The sequence below is a fragment of the Lepidothrix coronata genome, unplaced genomic scaffold, assembly GCF_001604755.1.
Source record: "Lepidothrix coronata isolate B3197 unplaced genomic scaffold, Lepidothrix_coronata-1.0 Scaffold101, whole genome shotgun sequence".
Classification (NCBI taxonomy): Eukaryota; Metazoa; Chordata; class Aves; order Passeriformes; family Pipridae; genus Lepidothrix; species Lepidothrix coronata.
The window spans coordinates 791,785-813,949 of NW_016690281.1; the positions used below are offsets into that span (position 1 = coordinate 791,785).

Here is a 22,165-nt window from a genome sequence, read left to right on the forward strand (position 1 = left end):
CCAGTGCCCTTCTCCTAATTAACCACTTATTAACCTGATTAACCATTTAGTCCATCCCCTGCCCAACCCCACACTGGAAACGAGTGGCAGCGCCAGGACAGCACCCACCCTCCACATCCACCCCCTTATTAGACACTAGGGAGAAATCCGTCCCTGTGAGGGTGGGGAGGCCCTGGCACAGGTTGCCCAGAGAAGCTCTGGCTGCCCCATCCCTGCAAGTGTTCAAGGCCAGGTTGGACAGGGTCCCTGCCCATGGCAGGGGGCAGAACTGAGTGATTTCTGAGGTCCCTTCCAACCTAAACCATTCCAGGATTCTGTGCTCCTGTGATTTACCATCTCAACGTTGCGGCAGCTGCTTTGTGCTGTTCCCTTTGTGCTGTGCCCCAGAGGGAACCAAGGTCACCAGTGAAGGCACAGCTCACCTGGGGACACCCAGGGACCCCTGGCTCACACCTTTCCCTGGAGCCCAGGATCTCACTGGGATCTTTCAAAGCAGAGCACTCCAGGACATGCCAGCACAGGCATCTCTTGCCCTTCAGCCCCAGGCAGGAGCTCTCTCTCTCATTGCTCATCTTCACTCTTTCTTTAACACAGATTTAGGGCTCGTGTCTCTCCCGAAGCCGCTGAGCCAACAGCCTCGGCTGAGAATTGTGCTCTGGACTGTGCTCCCAGAAATCAAAGTGCTTTGTGCCAGCGTTTGATAATACACCCTGCTATACATTTTGATTACATTACAAATACGATTACTATTAAGCTACTATAGGTCTGCCAGGAATAATCCCGCGCTGACTCACTTCAGATGCCAGTGAGATGCTGTGTGAAATAGCTGCTCCTGCCACATTTCTGATTACTGTGCTGCAAAGCCAGGCCGCAGGCTTTAAACACTCAATGTGTTTGGTAAATGAAATTTCTGGAATAATATTAAAATGTAATCCTCCTGGAAAGCATTGTCATCGTTCTAAAGGACTCTGCTGATTCCCTCTCCTGGCTCCCACTGACACGGGCCTGGACATTCTCATTCACAGGTTGCTCGAGGGCTGGGCAGGGATTGTGTTAAAGGTCCCCTGTCCCCCTCTCCACTCCTGACTCATACAAACCCAATCACATGCCCATTTCAAACTGGATTTCCTGTGGTTTGGATTAGGTTTCTCCCTTTACTCAGGGTTTTGATCACAGGGATGAGTCCTAGGAAAAACTGCAGCACTTGGCAATTGAATCATAAGGGACACTGTGGGCTGGGGGTGCCTGAGGGGCTGGGAAATCACTACTAACACCATGAACAGCTCCCTGATGAAAACATCTCAGGGGAGTGCAGCTATTGGACATTACACTCTCGTTTCACACATTTTGTCATGGAGACACTTTTGCCAGAGAGGTGGACAAGCTGTGAGGTTGCCAAGGCAGAGAATACAGGGCTGCTTTGGCAAGAGCAGTGATGTACAGGGAATCCCAGAATGGCCTGGGTTGGAAGGGACCTTAAAACTCATCCAGTTCTACCTGTGCCATTGGCAGGGACACCTCCCACTAGCTCAGGTTGCTCCAAGCCCCATCCAATCTGGCCTTGGACACTATTGCAATCCATTTGCCAAGGGTGAGGCTCCCAGTGCTCAGGGTCCACAGTCCCTCTGCCCCTTGCCCAGGGACAAGCTGTGGCACCAGCACTTACCATGGTCTGGAAGCAGGAGTGGAGCTGGGTCAGGAACGGAGGCTTCCCGGAGAGAGCCAGGACACGTTTTTCCACCATCGTGCACTCCACATCATCATCCTGGATAACAACGTCCTTCTTCAGGATCTTCACAGCATAGAGCTCGTCTGTGCCCTTCCTCTCCGCCAGCATCACCTACTCAGGGTGGAGGATAAGTGCAGGATCAAGGGAAATGTGGATTTTAAATGCCCTGACCTTAAATAGTTAAACTAATGGCTTGCTTATTATCCTGCGGCTCCTGTTACAACCCTGAGAAGAGCTTCAGGTGCCAAATGATGCAGAAAGCTATCAGGGGTATTGCCAAAAGCATTTAGGGACACCAAATCTAATGAGTAACAAGTCTACTCCCTCACCACCTCATTGCCTGGAGGAGCCCATCCCAAGGGTTTGCTGATGTCTGAGCCCAGCTCACCCCCCAGCACCCCCAGCCCTGAGTCAGGGCCCAGGGCAGCACCCTCACAGTGTCACCAGCAATGGGGGAGGCTGTCAAGAGTCTGAACACAGAATCCATCAAATTACAAAGTGGTAAAAATTTAAAGTGGAAAAGAGTCAGTCTATAGTGAATAGTAAGGAAAAAACCACACAATTTTCTCTGTTTCACCCTGCCCCCCAACAGTGACCAAACCCCACTGTGAGTGGGTCCATCCCCCAGCCAAAGCCCCTCCCAGCCAGAAGAATCCATCCAACCTCTCATTTCAAGCCACTCTCACCCATTTACAGGTTTATTTATTGCAGTAAATGGGATTCACTGCTTCTGATGGTGCAAATCCCCCGGGTTAATCCCATCAGCCCAGCGAGGGTCCCCATCCCGGCCCACCACGCTCCATCAGCCTAAGCTGCTCCTTGTGCTGCCAGCAACACAAACCGACTCTGAAACCACACTTTGCCTCCCATTTTCCCTCTTGCACTCTCTCATCACATTAGATTGGAGTGCTGGCTGGAAATGAATTGCTTTTCATTTGAAGGAGTCGGCAGAAATCCTCCAGTCACATCGGGAACAGCAGCTCGGGGGTTTTGGAAATAAATTATGTGAAGTCAACATCAATAGGGTGGAACTGAAATGCGCTTCAGGCTGGGGCAGACTGGCAGAAGACACACGAGCGGGTCTCGGGATGACTTTTGAGGCTCTAAGGACAGCCGGATTAACCCTCTTGTGTTCCAGCCCTGGCACAGCTGCCCAGGGCAGGGGTGGAGTCCCCATCCCTGGAGGGATTTAACAGACGTGTGCATGTGGCACTTGGGGACATGAGTTAGTGGTGGCCTTGGCAGTGCTATGGGAAAGGTTGGACTCGACGATCTTAGAAGGCTTTTCCAACCTCAGTGATTCTGTGATTCTGTTCTATGACACAGCCCAAGGACCAGGGATGACAAGGCAGGGACACAGCCCAAGGATTGAGGTCTTCATTGCCCACCCACTTGTTTGAGTGAAAGTACCAGTGGGAGAGGGAACGGCCCCTTCCGAGCGCACGTGGCTCTGGCCCGTTCCCGGTGCTGGCCCTGGGGAGCTCGGCTGTCCTGGACACGCTGTCTGTCAGGATTAGCTGGGAATGGCGCTGGAGCTCCTCAGAGCCAAGTGCTCTGGAGCAGGTGCTGACATTTCCCTCTCCATCAGCGGGGTGGGGCTGCAGCAGCCACGCACCGATTCATCTCTCACAGGGCTGGGCCGTGGGCTGGCGGCTCAGGGACCTCGGCAGAGCACTGATTCACTCACTGGTGCTTGAGAAACACTGAGAGCCCAGAGCAGCTCGTTGTGCTGCTGGGATGGAGCTCAGCAAGGCACAGGCATTGGGACCAGCTCTGGGCTTCGCCTTTTCCTGCTACCGGTTCCCTGAGATGTTTGCAACAGCCCTTAGCACCACACACAGGGACAGACAGACGGACACCCTGCCTGCAGCCACGGAACAGTAATGAGGGGACAAGGGGGAATGGCTTCACACTGACAGAGAACAGGGTTAGACGGGATATTGGGAAGAAATTCCTTCCTGTGAGGGTGGGGAGGCCCTGGCACAGGTTGCCCAGAGAAGCTGTGGCTGCCCCATCCCTGGAAGTGTCCCAGGCCAGGCTGGATGGGGCTTGGAGCAACCTGGGCTAGTAAAAAGTGACCCTGCCCATGGCAGGGGGTGGGATGGAATGAGCTTTAAGGTCCCTTCCAACCCGAACCATTACATGTTTCTCTGCCAGGGCAGCAGACACAGCTGCCTCACGTGGAGTCTGCACCTCTGCCCTCCCTTCTGATTCTGCCCAAACTGAACTGTTTTGGTTCATTGCCTCCATTTATCACCATTTTTACACAAGTTGAGCTTTACAAGGTGCTGTACACAGGTGCTAAAACCAGGGCTGATTTCTAAGTGATAAAAGCAGACAGGCTTTGCTGTTCAAAATTGGTGGAAAAGAAGCAACTGCTCCAAGAATAGAGTTTGTGGGAAAATTAAACCTGTTACCTGGGAGTAAGGGCATTATATACAATATTAGTTATATACAGACCTGCCCTGCTATCCATAACCCTTTCAGAGGAAAGTTAACTAAACCAGGGAGCCTCTGAGCCTGGCATCTGCTGCTGCCCTGAAGGGACCTTGCCGGGGACGTGGCTCCCACCCCCCTGTGCAGCGAGGCAGAGGTTGGCTGGGGTACCACCACAAATGCAAAAAACTGCTCCAGGGCACACATGGGCTGTGAACGGTTCATGCAGCAGCTTCCTAACGACATGGCAACCCCCAGCACAGCTGAGCCAGCCCTGCTTTGCTAGGATGTGAAAGGCAAAAGGACCCTCCAAGTTGCTGAGAACCAGCGGGTGACACACAGGGGACCCCGGGTGTGAAGTGTGTGCCCAGGAGTGCAGGGATGGTGGAAACCACCCGCTGCCCTCAGTCACATCTGGGCTGTGTTCCCCTCTCCTGTGTTAAAGAATCACAGAATCACTGAGGTTGGAAAAGACCTCCAAGATCATAGAGTCCAACTTATGACTGATCCCCACCTTGTCCCCCAGCCCAGAGCACCGAGTGCCACGTCCAGTTGTACCTTGGACACCTCCAGGGATGGGGACTCCACCACCTCCCTGGGCAGCCCCTTCCAATGCCTGACCACCCTTTCCATAAAGAAATTCTTCCTGACGTCTTTCTGGTGTCCTGATGTCTGGAGGTGTTCAAATACCAAGAGAAGCAAACAGGCAAATGCCCCAGCACAGTCGGTGATGCCCTGACCAGAGCCATGCACAGGTTATGGTTGATTATCACAGCACATGAAAACTATGTTCCATTGGACTGGAATCCAGAACTGCAGTGGCCAAAGGCTCCACCCTGCTCAGCAAAACACCACAAAACCCCCTAAAAGCCTGACAGCTAGAGAGCACAACAGATTGATTAGCTGAAAAAATATGAGCAAGCCACGTAATTTCCTTTTCCTCTATTTATATTACAGCAAAGCAAACCCAGGGTGGGCTGTGCCAAGTGCTGCCTCCCTCCCTGGGAAGGTCTCCCTGCCCATGCCAGCCCATGGAGTGCTGCCACCAGCCACAGTCTTGGGGGCTTGGTGGAACTCACGACCAAGGGAGCCCAAGGAGGTCCCAGAGCACCAGGAGCAAACAGGGCCACCCTGTGTCCTGGGGCTGAATGCACCAACCCACGATTCTGCACACCCAAGCCCCTATTTTCCAAACCAGATCCATTTTCCACCCCCTAAACTCTGCTGCCTGGCTCGGGGGACCTCCATCTGCCAGCACACTCGCTGGGAAGCAGATTGCATTCTTTTTTAATTTTTTTTTTTGGTGCAGAAAAAAGCTGATATTTAACTTGATTTATTCCTGTAATATAGAGTATTGTTTGGGAATGCTTCAGCATAAAAACTGGAGATATTCTGAACATAGAGAAAGCAAGTTTGTTAAACTCCACTGAGGCCAACATATTGGTACTCCTGACCTGAACTGCCAGAGTGTGGAGAGAGGAAAATACCAAGCAGTAAATCTGAGATCCTGATGCCAAAGAGTTAACAGAGAGAGACAGAGACTCACTAAAATAGTGTGGTTATAGTCCAAGAGCTCTCACAGCCAGCAGGGACTGGGAGGAGGGAGGCTGGCAGCAGGCAGCCAGCACAGGAGCAGGCAGTGCCAGCCCTAGGAGGGAAGGCCACGGTGCCAGCCCTGGAGAAGGACGGTGATGCCACGAGCACAGAGTGGGCTGCTGGGCACGCCAAGGGCTGCAGGGGGCTGAGCCCGGGGCTCCCTCCCCTCTGTGCCCCCTGCCCGGCTCCGGGCACACGCCCTCACTGTCCCTAACCAGGAGCAGGCACAGACCCTGTGCTGTGCCAGCCCGTGCCCCCGAGCAGGGGGATGCCGTGGGGAAGTGCAGGCACACGTGAGCAGGAGGCTGCCTCTGCCCGCAGAAACCAATGGTGCCGTTTTAATTAGCGCTAATTAGCATATTTATAACATGCTGTTCCAGGGAACAGTTTCTGTCACACATTCCCTTATATAAGCCACAGAGCCAACTGAAGAGTTTGCTAATGTTTCTCAAATTTAAGGAAAGAAGGCGGGGGGGGCTACACGATGCACAGCCACAGTCTCCAGATGCCAGTGCTGAGTTTGAAAGGGATGAGGTGTTGGGAGGGAGGGAAAGGGGACATGGATATATTTCTGTGTGAGCAGCATGAGCACAAGGCTTTCCTGCTCCCCAGGATACCAACACACAGCAAAGGGGTCCGACGGCGAGTTCTGGGCAGGAACCCCAGGCTGATGCTCTGAGTGCTGGGGACCATCAGGACCTCCCTGTTTTCCACCTGTCAAAGGTGTTTCCATGGATCTCTGAGCTCTCCATCTCCAGAGAGGGAGCAAACACCCAAACAGAGGCTGGGACCTCCCCAAGCTCCACGGCCATCAGGAGAAGGCTGAGGGAGGGAAGGGGTGTCCCTGCTGCACCCCTGTGCTCAGGTGATGGGGGAACATCACTCCCCTGCACACCCTCCTCATCTTCGCTACCTGCCCAAGGAACGAGTCTGTTGGCAGAACAATATTTCCTGCAATTAAGGGGGAATTCACTAATGACAGTGGTGCTGGGCCAGTCATCACACCAGCAGACACCAGGACAGTGTCCAGTGAGAACCACCCCCCACCCCCATGGAGCCCCAGCAGCCCCTGGAGCACTGGGATCCCAAATGGAAATCATGAGAGTGTTGGAAAGACCCCAAGAAAAATGAAGGCTCTGAGTCACATAATTATCACAAGAATGAAGTTCTGTTACTGCTTATATATCCCACATATTTGTAACTATTAGGAAAAAAATAAAGGCCAAATAAAAAAGAGCTTTAAAGACACAGCTCAGCCCCCCACTTCCCAAAAGGGGCCAGATGGTTTTTGTGATGGTCTCATCAGACTTCTCAGGTGTTCCCCGCTGTGACCCAGAGGTCACAGTCCAGAGGGAGCCAAGCTGGGCTCCCAGCACCGTGACACCAGTGCTCCCAGTCAGAGCGAGGACAGGTCACACTGGAGCAGCCACACGAAACTTATCTTAAATATAGACAGTGTCAAGGAGAGTTTGGTGCCTCACCTTCCCAAAGCTTCCTTTTCCCAGCACCATCAGGAAGTTGAAGTCCGAAAGCTTCATCCGATCTCTGCTCCCGTTGTTGTCAAATTTGGAAATGGCATTTCTTGTCTTCTCATCCGCAGCCTTGGACCCAGTTCCGATCTTGGCTCTCTGCAAAGGTGGACACAGGACAGGGAGAAAAGAAAAAACATTTCTGAAATCAGCAGGGAGAAAGGGTGTTATAAACCCCAGTGCATGCCCCCAAAATCCCACCTAGTCAGCCCTTTCCCAGCTCAAACACCACCCTGAGCTTCAGGAACCTTTTCCATCACCGTGATGGGGACAGCACCAAGAAGGGCACTGGAGGAGTTACCAGCACTGGCACATGGCACAGATCGACTGCTGCCCAGTCAACCTCTGCCAGAGCAACTGGGAACCACCTCTGCCCATTGTCACACTCTCCCCATGCCAGAAGGTAGCCTGCCACACTGCCCCATGCTCCAGGTCATCCAAAGCATAGAACAGAGTCTTAAAGAAGCTTTTTTCCTCAGAACAAGCTTCTGTCTCTCACCTCTTCAGAAAAGGATGGGTGAATATCTCACAGAATATTTCACACAATATTCTGAGTTAGAAGGGACCCACAAGGATCGAGTTCAGCTCTTAAGTGAATGGCCCATACAGGGATTGAACCCATAACCTTGGTGTATATAAATATATTAAGGCAAAACACAAGACTTTTTATCCAGCTCCACCTCCGTTACTCCCCTTATGGGTCCCTTCCAACTTGAGATATTCCATGATTATATCTGATGTTGAAGAGAATCACACTCCTGTGCCAGGTCAGGTTGAACATAGGAAGCCCCAAATCTATTTGGAACAGCAGAGAACAGAGAGCCCCCCTCTCACACCCCCAACCACCCTCACAACCACAGCTGCTCACTGAGGACCCCCACAACCCCCCATGCTTAAACACCAAACCCCACCAGTGTCCTGGCACCTCCTCCCCAGGCCAGGGGCTGTCTGATGTGCCGAACCACTGCTTGGAAAAGCTATCTCACAATTTATTCTCTTTTAATTTATGGAACTGTGTGGCAGTGTGAGGCCTGTGCCGAGCTCAGCCTAGCATGAAATTCCATTAACCCGATCCCGGCGGTTCAATTTGGCTGCTGCTGGCAGCCCCTCCAGATAGCACCTCACGGGTAATCTCAAGCCTTTGCTGCTGCTAATTGGTTCTCACAAGGTTCTCCCTGCTGCTGAATTCCCCACTCAAGGTCACCTGCAGCACCTACGAGCATCTGAAAAGCTCCTGCACTGAAAACTGAAGGACTGGTCTCTCTTCAAACACCATTGGTGTGACCACAGCTCTGCCCCGGGAAGAGGCTGGAACCCAAGGATGGGACCTGCTGCTGTCACTGGAGCCACACACATCCCGTCTGCTTCCCAGTGGGAAAATATTCATACAGCGAAAAGGAAATAAAGTCACGTCTCCCAAAGCACAAGGGGTTTCCTCAGAGTCATCTTCAGGCTCTTCCAGTGTCCCCAAAGGACAGGGAGACCCAGGCAGGCACTGTATTGACAACCAGCTCAGGTGACCAACAGCAGCTCTGACACAGCCAAACATGTCTCATTGAGCCCAACCAAATCACAGAACCACAGAATGACTTGGGTTGGAGGGACCTTAAAGATCATCCAGAGAGGATGATCAAAGAGGGGGAAAGAAGAGGATTTTCTTTTGCTCCATCTCAGCAAACCATCCAGCCTCAAGCCCAGCACCAGCAGACACGGGCTGAGCACCAGCACCCAGACCTGGGGTGTCCTGGGGTCCCTCCTGAGGCTGTGTCTGAAGAGGGGCCGATTCAAACTCTGTCAGTCCAGCACTTGACCTGATATGCAGCATCACAGTATGTTCAGGAAGATCAGATGAGGATATAAACATAACCAGGCCTCCCTGATAGAGCAGGCTCAGGGTGTGGCTTAGCCAGGAGGGTGAAGGTCTTCCCAGAAAAGAGCCCAGAATAAGAGCTGGGGCAATGTAATGACCAGCACTCCCAAGGGAAGGGTCTTGCTTCTGCTGTCAAGCATCTCTAAGGACCCTAAGTGAACACAAAAGTCCTGTAACCTCTTTGTAATGCACTCCTAACACCTCCACAATTTCGAGACCTCTTTGAGGTTTACAACCGAAGCGTGCCAAGTATTGCTCACTAACTTTTTTTAAAAAAAGCACTTGACCTTCGTTATCCAACTCCATTTGTCACAGTTAATTTACTACATCTGAATTTATGCAAGAGCAGCTGACATCCCCATCTCTCCAGCTGTCCCAGAGAGGGGCTGATAAAGAGCGAGCGGAGCTGGCAGGGATGTGGTGCCGGGATGTGGTGCCGGGATGTGGTGCAGGGATGTGGTGCAGGGATGTGGTGCAGGGATGTGGTGCCGGGATTTGGTGCTGGGATGCAGCACAGGGTTCCATGCTGGGCTGCTCTCGGATGGTCCTTGTCCAGCCCAGGCCGTGCTGGGACACGGCTGCAGGGAGCACAGCAGCACCTTGCTCAGGCTGTGGAGAGGGGCATGGCTCTGGCAGCAGCTCCACAAGCTTCCAGGCAGCTCCATGTCCCCCAGGCTGGCACCGTGTCCTCCCTGCCAGGCTCCAGCACACTCCACTCCTCCCTCCCAACACCAGCACCAGCCATGGCCCAGCTGGAAGGGGATCCCCTGCCTGTAACACTGACTTCCTCACAAGGGAGGAGGGGAGACACATCAAGGTCAGGGCACGGGTGTACTCTGGCACCTCTGGACTGTGTGTTTTCTGATCTGTAGAAAACTCATCATCTGACTTCCAACACAGCATTTTAACACCACTGGAACATCATGAAATGCAACAGAAGACAGTTGTTAGTTCTTTATAAAGCCAATAACCATTGTTTGTAGCTAACTGTTGTATTAGAACTGTCCTTTCTTGTATATTCAGGAAAGTTGTGTATAAATAAGATAAAAAAAGAAAGGAGAACTCCAGTCTCTGCTACAATTATGGAGTTCATGCTGACAACCATAAGGGCAATTCTTTTATGTATGGCTCATTGCATGTAAGTCTCCAGATGTACCATGCTCATTCCCAAGGTTCTGGGGAGATTTTAGCTACGCTGAGAAATGGCAAAGACCTGTTAACTCAGCAATGTCTGGATCAATCGTTCAGCAAGATCTTCCACGGCTTATTAAGTAGTAAATAGACATTTCTCCTTGAAGCCTCTGTGGGGAGTTGGACCCTACTCCATGTTCCCTGTGCTGCCAGGGAAAGAGCTAGCAGGGAAAGCCCCTTGCTGAGGGCACTGCAGGCAGGCAGCAAAGAAAACATCTGAGTCCAACAAAAAATCAATTCACCTCAAATTTCTGCCTCAGTTCCTCGTTTCCTTCTTCTCCCTCGGGAGGCACTGGGACGTTGAAATACTCCCCCTCCTCCTGGCTCAGCAGCTTAAACCTGGAGGGAAAGTGAGAATGTCGGGTCAGGATGGCAGGTGGGGCTGCAGGTAGGCAGGACCACAGGCAGGACCTCACCCCTGCTCCCCTGCTCCGAGCATGGCACCCAGGTGAACCTTCCCCAAGGTCAGAAGACCCCCCAAACCATGCCCCTCAGCAAGCCCCAGACTCTCAGCCAGGTGGAGGGATGTTTCTGGGTCCCTCACTGCACTGGGGACCCCCACAGCCCAGGGAGCACATCCACTGCCTGCTGTGGGGGGCACACAGAGCACTGACATCACTCTCAAATGAATCCTGACCCCAAAACCCACAGACAAAAGCATGTCTTTGTCATGACAGGCACAGGCACAGGCGTGGGCAAAGCCCCTCTCCATCAGCTGCCCCCCAAGGACAGCACGTGGAATGTGCCAGTGCCAGGCTGGTGCTGCCAACCCTGAGAGCACAGACAAGATGCTCCTCAAAAGAAGGAAAAAAGCAGCAATTATTAGAAATCATGGAAATGCCACTCAGAAAAGAGGCATTCCACCCCATTAGGGGTGAAGCCCAGCTCTGGCAGCAGAGGCTCTGGCAGCCAGGAGGGTTCTCAGCTGGGTGTTATCCCAGAGGCTGCTCCGAACAACAAAGCCCTGTCCGCATAACACAGGGACAGGCTCTGCCTTTGAGCTTGTTTTCTCCATTAACTGCAGTTGTTTGGATATGAAATATAGATCAGAGCTCCTGCTCCTTCTCCAGTTCACTTCAACCAGCGCCGTGACAAGGAAAATTACTTAGATCTCCACTTACATGATTTTTAAAAGGCTGGAAAACGCTCAGGCTTTGGGCTGCGTCAGAAGCCAGCAGCACATGACACACATGCACCCTTACAGGTGACTGGGAATTTGGGGGGAAGTGACAGCTCCCTGCTGTTTTCCAGAAGAGGAGCCATGTCCCCATCAGGGTCTGGTTGGTGATGAGGAGGCTGAAACCCTGCCACGTGTCCCTGTGCTGTACCAGGTGCTGCCCACCTCATCGGGGGCAGGGAGGGGCTGGACAGTGACAGGAGTACCCGTGGATGTGCCGGGGTGGGGGGCAGTGGGTGCCCCCTCCAGTCCCCTCCTGCACTTCCCAGCTCTCTCTGGGTACCCAGACTGCCTAATTCCTCCTCCTCCTCTCCTCCTTCTCTGCTCAAAGGGAGACACATTCAGCTTCTATGGTGGGAAAATGCAGTCTGGGGCATTCACTCAGCTCGTGAATGCAGATTAACAATATGCAGGGGTTGGTTTCCAAAAGACATCTAATATCTCTTTTCAATTATTACACTTGCCATGGACAGGTAACACAGCTCCCAGGCACCAGTGCCCGGGGAAAAAACAGGGAAATAAGGTACTGTGTGTCCTGCTGGGGGAGATAAAATGAAAATGGAGAGACCCACTGAGGGGTGTTACAGCCCTGCTGTGTTCATCACTCGTGTGGTAACGAGCGTTGGTAATTACACACTTTGGTGGTTCCTCCTTGTACTGAGCTGTGCCCTCCACACTGGCACTGCAGCCCACGTGCTCCAGCCAGGAATCACAGCTCCAAGGTGTCCCCACCACCACCCCCTCACAGCCCTGCTCTCCCACATGCCTGAGGAAGCCACAGTGCCTGCCTGGTACAGAAACTGAGGGAATCCAAGCAGAAAATGCTGGAAAATGCTGCCTTGGCAGATGAGGGCAGGTGATGCTGGCTCCTCCCAAAGCCCACGCAGTGAGAGCCCCCGGGAGCACCAGCCCTTCAGGCAGAGCAACCCTGGGGCTGGGAGGGGAGTCTGGGGGAGGGAAAAGCCCCACACGCCCCCTGAGCAACCCTGCAAGGAGCAGGAGGACACACAGAAGGTGATGCTAAGCCAGTCCATGCTGAGCACCCCTACACTGTCCTGACTCCCCATGGACACCCCACACAGCACCAGCCACCCTCTCCAGCCCGAGAGGTGGAGCAGCTCCTTACACAGAGCCAGGCCAGGTGGGCCTGGAGCAGAAGGGAGCTGGTACGAGGGGCTGTCACGTCTCTCACCCCCACAGATGATCCAGGCTGCTTTCTGCCCATGGTATTTAAGAAACAATTACATCTTACCATCCATCCACTCCCGACTTCTGCAGCTCAGAGATCCCAAAGGACAAGGAGCCCATGAAATCATTCCTGCTGGTCAGATCCCAGTCCCAGATCTCCACAGACAACCGCCTGTCTTTGTCTGCCTCTTTCAGTTGGCTGGAAGAGAGGAAAAGGGACGGTTTTATCCTGGAAGATGTTGCCACACCACCCTGTCCCCCCATGCTCTGCAGGAATACGGATGCAAAGTGAAGGGATGCTCCTCGATGCCTGTTGAAGTCTCCAATATTTAATTGCCCAACCACATCTGACTCACACGGAGAGCACAGAGTTCGTGCCCAAACACTCAGCTTTGATCAGGGTCAGGGCAGAGGTTTGAGTGTTTCTGAGTCACTTACTGAATAAAAAGAATCATTTCTCAGTCGAATCAGTTCAATGCCTCTGAATAATTAAATAAGAGCAAATACAATCACATTAATTCTCGGGGGTGAGAAAATTCAGTTTACAAATTTAAACATTTTCCTTGTACTTACAATTTAAATGTCTCGTTCCACTCAGGATTCAGGGAGCACTTGATAGTTTTGGTCTTCTGTTTGCTTTCATTTTTGGGGTCAGGGATTAGTTTAAGCTTCACGTAGGGATCTGACAAGCCATTAGGGTCCATAGGAACTAGGTTTTTAGCATCTCTTACTGGGGAAGAGAAACAGGATTAAATTCAGTATTCCAACTATAAAAATACCCGACAACTGACAACTTCCCTGCGTGCCAAGAGTAAGTGTGAAAATAGTGATTAAAACCAGAATTAAACTGGATCTGTGCAGACATGGGCACTACATGAGGAACGACATAATTAACGCAGAGCAAACGCAGCTCTCGTGGACGGGGGAGGCTGAAGGGTCGACTCAGGAGACTATTTTTATTTTCTGATAGGATGGTTTTTTGTTTGCTCTCAGTTCTAAGCAATTTAAAGCCAGTTTGTTTCCTCTTGCCCCTTGGGAAGCAGCATTGCACTGATTTGGTGAGAGCACGGGGATGGAGCTTTCCTTGGAGAGAGGAAACAGCAACATTAATGCCCCGGGCAGGGGAGAGCAGGGACCCAAAGGCACCAAGCTCCCCACTGGGCCCTCCCAGGCTCAGCTGGGGCCCTGAGGGAGCAGGGGGATGCCCATGGGGCATCATCACCTGCCCACCTGGCAGCATCACCCCGGCTCTGGGAGCTGAAGTGTCTCCTCTGGGAAGCAGGAGGAGAGAGGGAAGAGCAAACCTGAGATGACTTGGTTGCTTGTAATTGGATTGCAGCTTGGATAAATTAAATACAGCCAGGCTGAGCTGAGGCTCTTTGCCCAGATTAAGTCAAAAAGGGTCTGTCTGCCAGGAGAAGGGTCTTATCTTCCCTCCAGCCCGAATGGAGACATCAGAGATGGAAAGCCCGATGGCCACGATGGAGCCGAGCTGTAACCTGCAGAAAAGCTGTTTCAAGGAAGCCCAGAGCAGAGCTCTCCCGTCCCCAGGTCCAGTGCACACCCCAGGGATCAGGCACGGAGGGTTGTGCCATGTTGGGAACAGGAACTCAGTGCTGCCTGAAATTCCACCAGATGCCACCAGCAGCTCTGCTGTGAAGGCACAGCTTCACCCTATAATCCCAAGGAGGAGGAGAGGACTCTGGCTCTGTGTGTAGCACCACAGGACATGAGAAGATACTTTTAGAGTCAGAAGAGTAAAAACAATTGCCCACTTCCCAATTCACCAGTAAGGCACTTCTGATGAGGTTGGGAACCAGAGAGTTTTGAAAAGCAAATTAATGCCCCAAAATCTGCCACCTAATGCTGTCCTGCCAAAGCATTGCCCAATTTTCAGATCCATGGAATCAAACTTGCAGCCAAAATGCAAATCTGCATTTATAAACGAGCTCATTTATCAAACGTGACAGCCCTGCCAGCAGCTCGTGAGACGGGGAGAGGCGTGAGCCTGCTGGGAACCACCGCCTGCCTCTGCAGGAGCCGGGCAGCCCCAGCCATCCTGCTGCTCTACGTGCTCCTCAGATGCCTGGGATGAGGCAGCTGCAGGAGCCAGAGTCACCTCTGCCCCTCTGGCAGAGGGGGAAGGAATGACTTCATCCCTGCCCGTGGTACACGGGGACCTCACCGGGGATGCTGTCATAGAATAACTGAATCCCAGAATAGCTGGGGTTGGGAAGGACTTTACAGCTCATCCAGTGCCACCCCCTGCCACGGGCAGGGACACCTTCCACCAGCCCAGGTTGCTCCAAGCCCCATCCAACCTGGCCTTGGACACTTCCAGGGATGGGGCAGCCACAGCTTCTCTGGGCAACCTGTGCCAGGGCCTCCCCACCCTCCCAGGGAAGAAATAACTTCCTAATTTCTACTCTAATCCTGCCCTCTGTCAGTTTAAAACCACCACCCCAGGGCTCCCTGCCTGCACCCCCCACACTGCCAAGGCACAGGGAACAATGCTCCCAGTGCCCTCCTGAACCAGGGCCTCGTCACACCCTCCCCCTGAGCTCTGACTGCTTTTTATTGCCTTCTTGGCCTTAAAATTATTACACAAATGTGTTTTCAGTGCCCCTGCCCACCTGCAGTGGGGGACAACCACTGCCAGTCACAGAAGCACTTACATTGGGATGCTGTGGCACCAGGCACCAAACAGTGCCCACCCTGACCCCAGCGCCCGGGGCAGGAGAGTGGGCACAGTCTTCGCTGGTGACCATCACCCCTCACCTGCCCTGGGGTCAGCAGAAACCACTGAGGACCCTTCAGACCTCCTGTGTGAGCAGCAGAACCAGCCCAGGGGCTGGAAGAAGCCGCTGGCTCTGGGGTCTCACACCAGCCAGTGTCTCCTCACTGACAGGAGATGCAAATTGATGTCACACGGAATCAACTCCGGCTCTGCTCCGTGTTTCACCATCCCAACAGCCAACACAACATACTCTGGAGACTAATGAACCACCCTCCATCGTTTATCAGGCCGTCCTTCGCTTCTTTAAGGAACAGGAGAAGTAATTCCTGACCTCACAGTTAATCAGTTTATGCCCTGAAGCATGAGATTTGATTACCTCATGTTATTATCTCAGCGTGCAGACCTCACAATTTCATTAATGGGAATAATTTTATCTATTCATTTAAAAAAACAAAATGCTTCTGCTTGACCTCAAGAAACTTTCTAACTTTTCAAGCAGAAATCAACAATTAAGTGAAGGGAAAATAAGAACGTGAAGCAGCACAGCAGTGATACCTCACAGCAGGAGAGTCGCGCTCCTTCCTCGCCAGTGTTTATGGAATTTATTTGACAGTTAAATTTGATGTAAAATAGTTTTACATCTGTCATACCCTGACAGTTTTGTGCATCATTAAGAAGTAGTAACATCATTATTAACGGTGATGAGTAAGAATATTACGATCCCATTGAAAGCAGGACTTAAATCACTGTGGGTACCAAATGCGGCCAAGGAGACACCACTGTGGCCTCAGGCCATGGGCAGGATGAGGCATCCTTAAGTCTTGGACATCCCTGGACCAGGAGGCTTGGGGGGGCAGGGGTGGCAGTGCCCACCTCCTCCACACCATTCCCATGGCAATGGGGACACCGCTCCACTGCCATGGGAAGGAGGTGTCACCTGCTCTGCCTTGCAGGGCCAGGGCAGGTAGAGCTGGGTGAATGATACCTGAATAATTTATTCTGCAAACAGCTTCCTAATAAATGATTCAGAAAAGAACTTCTAACTACTCAGGCAGCTGTAACTGCAGGAACAGGCTTGGGAAGAGACACCCCCATTTCCGATGGCAAACGTGGGGAGAAGCCTCACTCTGTCACATGTGCAAAGCAGGAGGGAGCACGGCCTCCCCAGGCACTGCAGGCACTACAGAGGGCATGTCCAGAAGCTCACTGTGGACACGGGAGCAGGGCAAGGCCCTTCCTCCTACTCCCAGGTTTCCAAGGGAGGGCAAGAGTAATATGGTGGGTAAACAAGGACCAGAAAGTTCTTTGCTAAATATGCCACGTGGGGTTCACTTTTACACTAAATAAAAAAAGCTTATGATAAACCAACTCCTACCCCACTCTCCAGACAGCTCCCATGGGCTGTCACATCCTTTCTCTTCCTCTCTGAGCATGCAGGGCCATGGAACATGTTCAGTGCAGGGAATTCTGCTTCTTGCTGCCCTCCAAAGGGAAAGGCCCTGGTACAGGTTGCCCAGAGGAGCTGTGGCTGCCCCATCCCTGGAAGTGTCCAAGGCCAGGTTGGACGGGACTTGGAGCAACCTGGGCTAGTGGAAGGTGTCCCTGCCCATGGCAGGGGGTGGGATGGGATGGTCTTTAAACCAAACCATTCCAGGATTCTGTGGTTCTATGAAAAACCCTTCCAAAGCCTGGCTCACTGCAAGGAGAGGTCAGAGCTCTGCCACCTCATGTCAGCCCATCACTTCTCCATGGCCGTGCCAGCAGCACCCCCAATTCCACAGCTCTTGGATGGGATTTTGGAGAGGGGAAGGCTCTTGGGCTGGCCTGCAGCACTCATCTTCCTCCCTCCAGCAGCACACACCATCCCCAGCCAGGAGCAGCCCCATCCCATTCAGTGCCCGGCGCTCAGATGAACACCCTCACAAGTTAAAACATTTAATTAATGCTCTGATAAGAATATATTTGCACATGCTCATACAATGAAAAAGGCACAGGACTCATTACAGCTGCATCTGCCTGGGCCGGTGATTATTAATTAACACACTTCCAGCTCGTTTATCTAATCACAGCATAATTGGTTTCAGTTTTGGTCAATGTTTTCCTTCAATCAGCTCAGTAAACAGTGAAGCTCTGTCCCAGCAGCCTCTGCCACGCTGCAGAAGCATGGGGGGGGGGGGCCACGGGTGCTAACGAGGGGCTCGGCTTCACAGGAGCCACTGGGGGCCAGGGCACGGTACCAAGGCTCACAGGAGAGAAGAGGGAACCCAACATGGTCCCCATGCTCAGCAGCCCTGGCACGAGGACAGGGTGCACTCTCCTTCACACGCACAGGGTCAAAGGGCCCCGGACACGCTGAAGAGTCTCCATCGCCCAAACACACCCCGACCTCACAGCATAAACCCACCACAGCTTTTCTGCCTCCTAATCCCTGCTAGACTCTCTACCTTTTAGGTCTCTTTTTTACACCAGCACTTCCCCGAGAGCAGACATGAACACGTGCTGAGCTGTGCACCCGGCGGGACACACCTCCCACCTGCCTGCGGTGGCAGAGCCAGCTCCTGGCTGCTGGAGAGGAGCCACGCACAGAGTCCTCAAAGCAACTTCCATCTTGGAGCAGCAACAGCTTTAATGGATTCCCAGCCCAGCCTTCACATTCTCCCACTCCTCCATTTCCCAGACTCAAATATTCATGTCCCTTAATACGACAGGCTCAGAATAATCTGCATTTGGAAGCTTTTCTGTTACGGAAGCCAAAATGCACAACGCCTCGATGACACTTCAATTTGCTGTGATTTCCCACTTTATTCCTTAGTCTTTTCCCACTAATAAGACACTTGATCAAAGCCCAGAGCAGAACATGGACTGTGAACATGCATTTGCTCCTGCCCCATTTCACATCTCCCTCCCACACTGGGGGTTCAGAGACACACAGCCCACATTCTAAATATTAGGAAGAAATTCTTCCCTGTGAGGGTTGGGAGGCCCTGGCACAGGTTGCCCAGAGAAGCTATAAATGCCCCATCCCTGGAAGTGTCCAAGGCCAGGTTGGAGCAACCTGGGCTAGTGGAAGGTGTCCCTGCCCATGACGGGGGGGGTGGAACAAGATGAGCTTTAGAGTCCCTTCCAACCCAAATCATTCTAGGATTCAATAATTCTATGAAAATCTGTGTCTTCCACTGGGAGGGAAAGATTAGCTCTACAAATAAAAGGAAAAAATTAGAGTAAGAGAAAAGAAACCCACAGAGCTGAACAGCATCCTGCAAATTCCTGTTAAATTTGTCAAGTGACAAAGAAATCGAAGCCCCAAGTGGGTCCGTGTTGGCCGTGCCCGTGCTGCCACCTGCAGGCACCGGCCCTGCCCTGCCAGCTCCTGCCAGGGGCACCCGGGCACCCTTCACACTTCATAGCTGGGATCCTCTTTGCCATGGGAAAGCTTCCAAAATTCCCGGGCAAGGGTCTCCCCCCCCTGGAGGCACAGAGAGAAGGTCTCACCCCACTGCCAGTACCTGTTTTTCCCTGTGCAGCAGGACCAAAGCAGGGCTCAGTCTCCCACCCCTGCCAGGCTCCAGGGGCTCCAGCACCCCCCTGCCACCCACCACTGTGCTGTCACTGCTGTTCTCGACAGAAATCCACCCCCTGCCCGCCCCAAACCGAAATTCCTGCAGAAAATGTGTAAAGGGCATTTTCCACCAGAAATCTGCTCAGAGGAATCCTGGCTGCTGCCTCCACCCACTGCCTCCCTGGGCTGGGCTGGGGCCCCAGTGAGGACACTCTCCAATTGTACACCCTGTGCCCCCCTGGGATGGCCAAGGCAGGTCCTGCAGGAACTGTGTGGGTTGGAAAATCCCTCCAAGATCATTGAATCCAACTGTTCCCCCTGCTAAGGCCACCACTGAGCCATGTCCCCAAGTGCCAGACCTACACAGCTTTTAAACCCCTCCAGGGATGGGGACTCTGCCACTGTCCTGGGCAGCTGTGCCAGGGCTGGACAGCCCTTTCCATGAAGGAATTTTTCCAATATCCAACCTAAACCTTCCCTAGTACATCTTGAGGCCGTTCCCTCTCCTCCTGTCCCTTGTTCCCTGGGAGCAGAGCCCAAATCCCCCTGGCTCTCCTCTCCTGTCAGGGACTTGCAGAGCCAGAAGGTCCCCCCTGAGCCTCCTTTTCTCCAGGCTGAGCCCCCCCAGCTCCCTCAGCCACTCCTGCTGCTCCAGCCCCTTCCCCAGCTCCCTTCCCTTCCCTGGACATGCTCCAGCCCCTCAATGTCCTTCTTGTTGTGACGGGCCCAAAACTGACCCCAGGATTTGGGGTGGCCTCCCCAGTGCCCAGCACAACATGAGGTGGCTCCATCTCCCAAGGGCTGGGTGCCCACCCATGCTTTGGGGGGCTGGCCGGGCTCCCCAGTGTCCAGCCTCTCCTCTCCCAAAGCATCCCACTCCTCCAGCAGCTCCACAGCAGAGCTGGAGAACTCACCACGCTTCCCTGCCTTCTGGAAAAGCCAACAGCTGACATGTTTTCACCAACACCTCCATAAAGGGCCAGAAATAAAACAGCCTTTCAAAGCCAGTGGAAAAAATGAAAATCCAGCTGCACAGAATGGGGCCAAGGGAGCTCCTCCCCTGCCTCCGGAGAGGTGGGAACACAGTGCCAGGGAACTCATGGTGCCAGTGGGAGGGTGAGCTCTGTACCCCACTGGCATCTGATGGAGGCTGGGTACCAGTCCCATCTCACTCCCAGAGGGAATCATAGAATCGTTAAGGTTGGAAAAGACCTCCAAGATCACCAAGTCCAACCTTCAGGAAGGTGCCTGGGAAGCAAGACTTCTGAGAAACATAGTTCTGTCTGGTTAACTGACGCTCTCCTTTAAGGACAAATCAAACAAAAAATAAATTAAAAAATCCTCCACAACTTTTTTCAATTTTTCATTAACATCTTCAGCAACTTGGTACTTTTCTTGAGAATACTCCCGATGGCTCTGTAGGCCAGAAGGATCCTGGCTCTCCTGCACACTCCTGGCTCATACCTGAGTACCTCTTTCCATGTGGGTGAGGTGACCTGTGCTGCCCCCTGCCCAGGCTGGGGCACCTCCTGAGGCTGTGCCCACCATGGACCAACGCTGCCCTCGGCCTCCCATCCCCCGGGGGGGCTGGCTGGGTTCACCCTCCCTGGAGCAGAGCAGGGCTGGAGCCCTGCTGGGTCACGGCAGCCGCCCCTGTGGGATGTGCTCAGCCGAGCCAGGAGCCGGCCAGGAGCAGCAGGACCTTGGCAGCCTCTGCTCTCCTCAGGGAACAGGTGCCCATCAGAGTGACGAGGAGCACCACGGGATGCACGGAGACAACCCCACCCCACAGAAACCAACCCTGGGGCTGTCATGGCATCTCCCGCTGCGACAGGACGTGGAAACCAGACTTCTCCACGGAGCTGTGGGATGGTGGAGAAGGATCTGGTGTTGCCATGGATGTCCCACCCGGTGCCCCCTCAGGGGCACTGCAGGGGGCACTTCACAGCCCACGGCTTTAACTCATCCGGGAATAACTGCGACAGCTCGGCCGCCCCTGCGGAGACCGCGGCACCCGGAGCTGCCTGGGCACCAGCGTGGGCAGGACCTCCCTCCCACACAGCACAAGCAGACAAGCCCCGGAGGGACTGACAGTGCCGTGCCCACAGGGAGCAATCCCTGCCTCCAGCCCCCGCTCCACGAGACACCCGTGACCAGCACCCAACAGAGCCACAGCTCTGCTCTGATCTCCTTGTGCTGGGGACAAGAGGCTTCACAAGGACATGGCTTAATGTTTGGGGGGATGCTCAAAGGTCATGGGGGAAGCAATATCTTTTGGGAACTCAAAATCTGGGTGGCAAAAGTCCTTAAAGATGGGATATTCCTGTTTCCTGCCACAAACCAGGAACAGAGAAGTTTCAGGACAGAGAAAACTGGCACTGGGAACAAGGTGTTTCCCCATGGATGGCCACCGGGTCCCTGGGACACTCCAGGCAGGGAAGGAGCCTCTGCTGAGCCCGGCACTGCCTGGCTCCCTGCAGGCTCCTCCAGCCCCATCTCCCACCACTGGGCACATCCCTGCAGGTGGATGCTGTGGGATGGCTCCTGCCCATCACGGCTGGTTGGATCCTCTTTGCTCCCCCTTCCCGGGGTCCTGCGAACGCTGAAATTTTACAGCATTTAAAAAGCAGTTCGAAAAATCTGTACCTGCCGTTGATACAGAACCCCTGGAGCCACAGCCAGGCTTTGCCAGAGGGCAGGAGGGTGCCCAGAGAGGCTCAAAGCCTTGTCCTGCCTTGCCAGGCATCTGCTCCTGGGTGCTGACGCCGGGCACGGCGCTGCCCGGCCCTGCAGGGCCATCAGGCTGTGGGTGTGCTGTCACACACTGTCCCACAGTCACACACTGTCCCACAGTCACACACTGTCACACACTGTCAGTCACACACGTACCTACGACGGTGAGCACATCCTTGTCGATGTCTGCCCGGATGTATATCCGCCCCCGGCGCTCCGTGTGGTCCGTCCCGCACAGGCTGGGCACGTTCATCACGCAGCGCTTGTGCACGTTCATCATGCAGGCTGGGGACAGAGGGGACACACGTTCATCATGCAGGCTGGGGACAGAGGGCACACACGTTCATCATGCAGGCTGGGGACAGAGGGGACACACGTTCATCATGCAGGCTGGGGACAGAGGGCACACTCAGCACCCGC

General features: G+C 53.5%; 1 protein-coding gene across 2 annotated transcripts in view; it reads right to left on the reverse strand.

Annotated features, from left to right (window-relative positions):
• The window catches only part of PRKCB (protein kinase C beta), a 103,847-nt gene that overhangs the window by 26,254 nt on the left and 55,428 nt on the right, over positions 1-22,165 (reverse strand). For both annotated transcript variants that reach the window (XM_017823246.1, XM_017823245.1), the window contains exons 5-10: positions 21,902-22,030; positions 13,290-13,446; positions 12,781-12,915; positions 10,594-10,690; positions 7,243-7,389; positions 1,667-1,840 (exon numbers count right to left, since the gene is read on the reverse strand). In XM_017823246.1, coding sequence (XP_017678735.1) covers positions 1,667-1,840; positions 7,243-7,389; positions 10,594-10,690; positions 12,781-12,915; positions 13,290-13,446; positions 21,902-22,030 — 839 coding nt within the window. The remainder of the gene's footprint in view (positions 1-1,666; positions 1,841-7,242; positions 7,390-10,593; positions 10,691-12,780; positions 12,916-13,289; positions 13,447-21,901; positions 22,031-22,165) is intronic.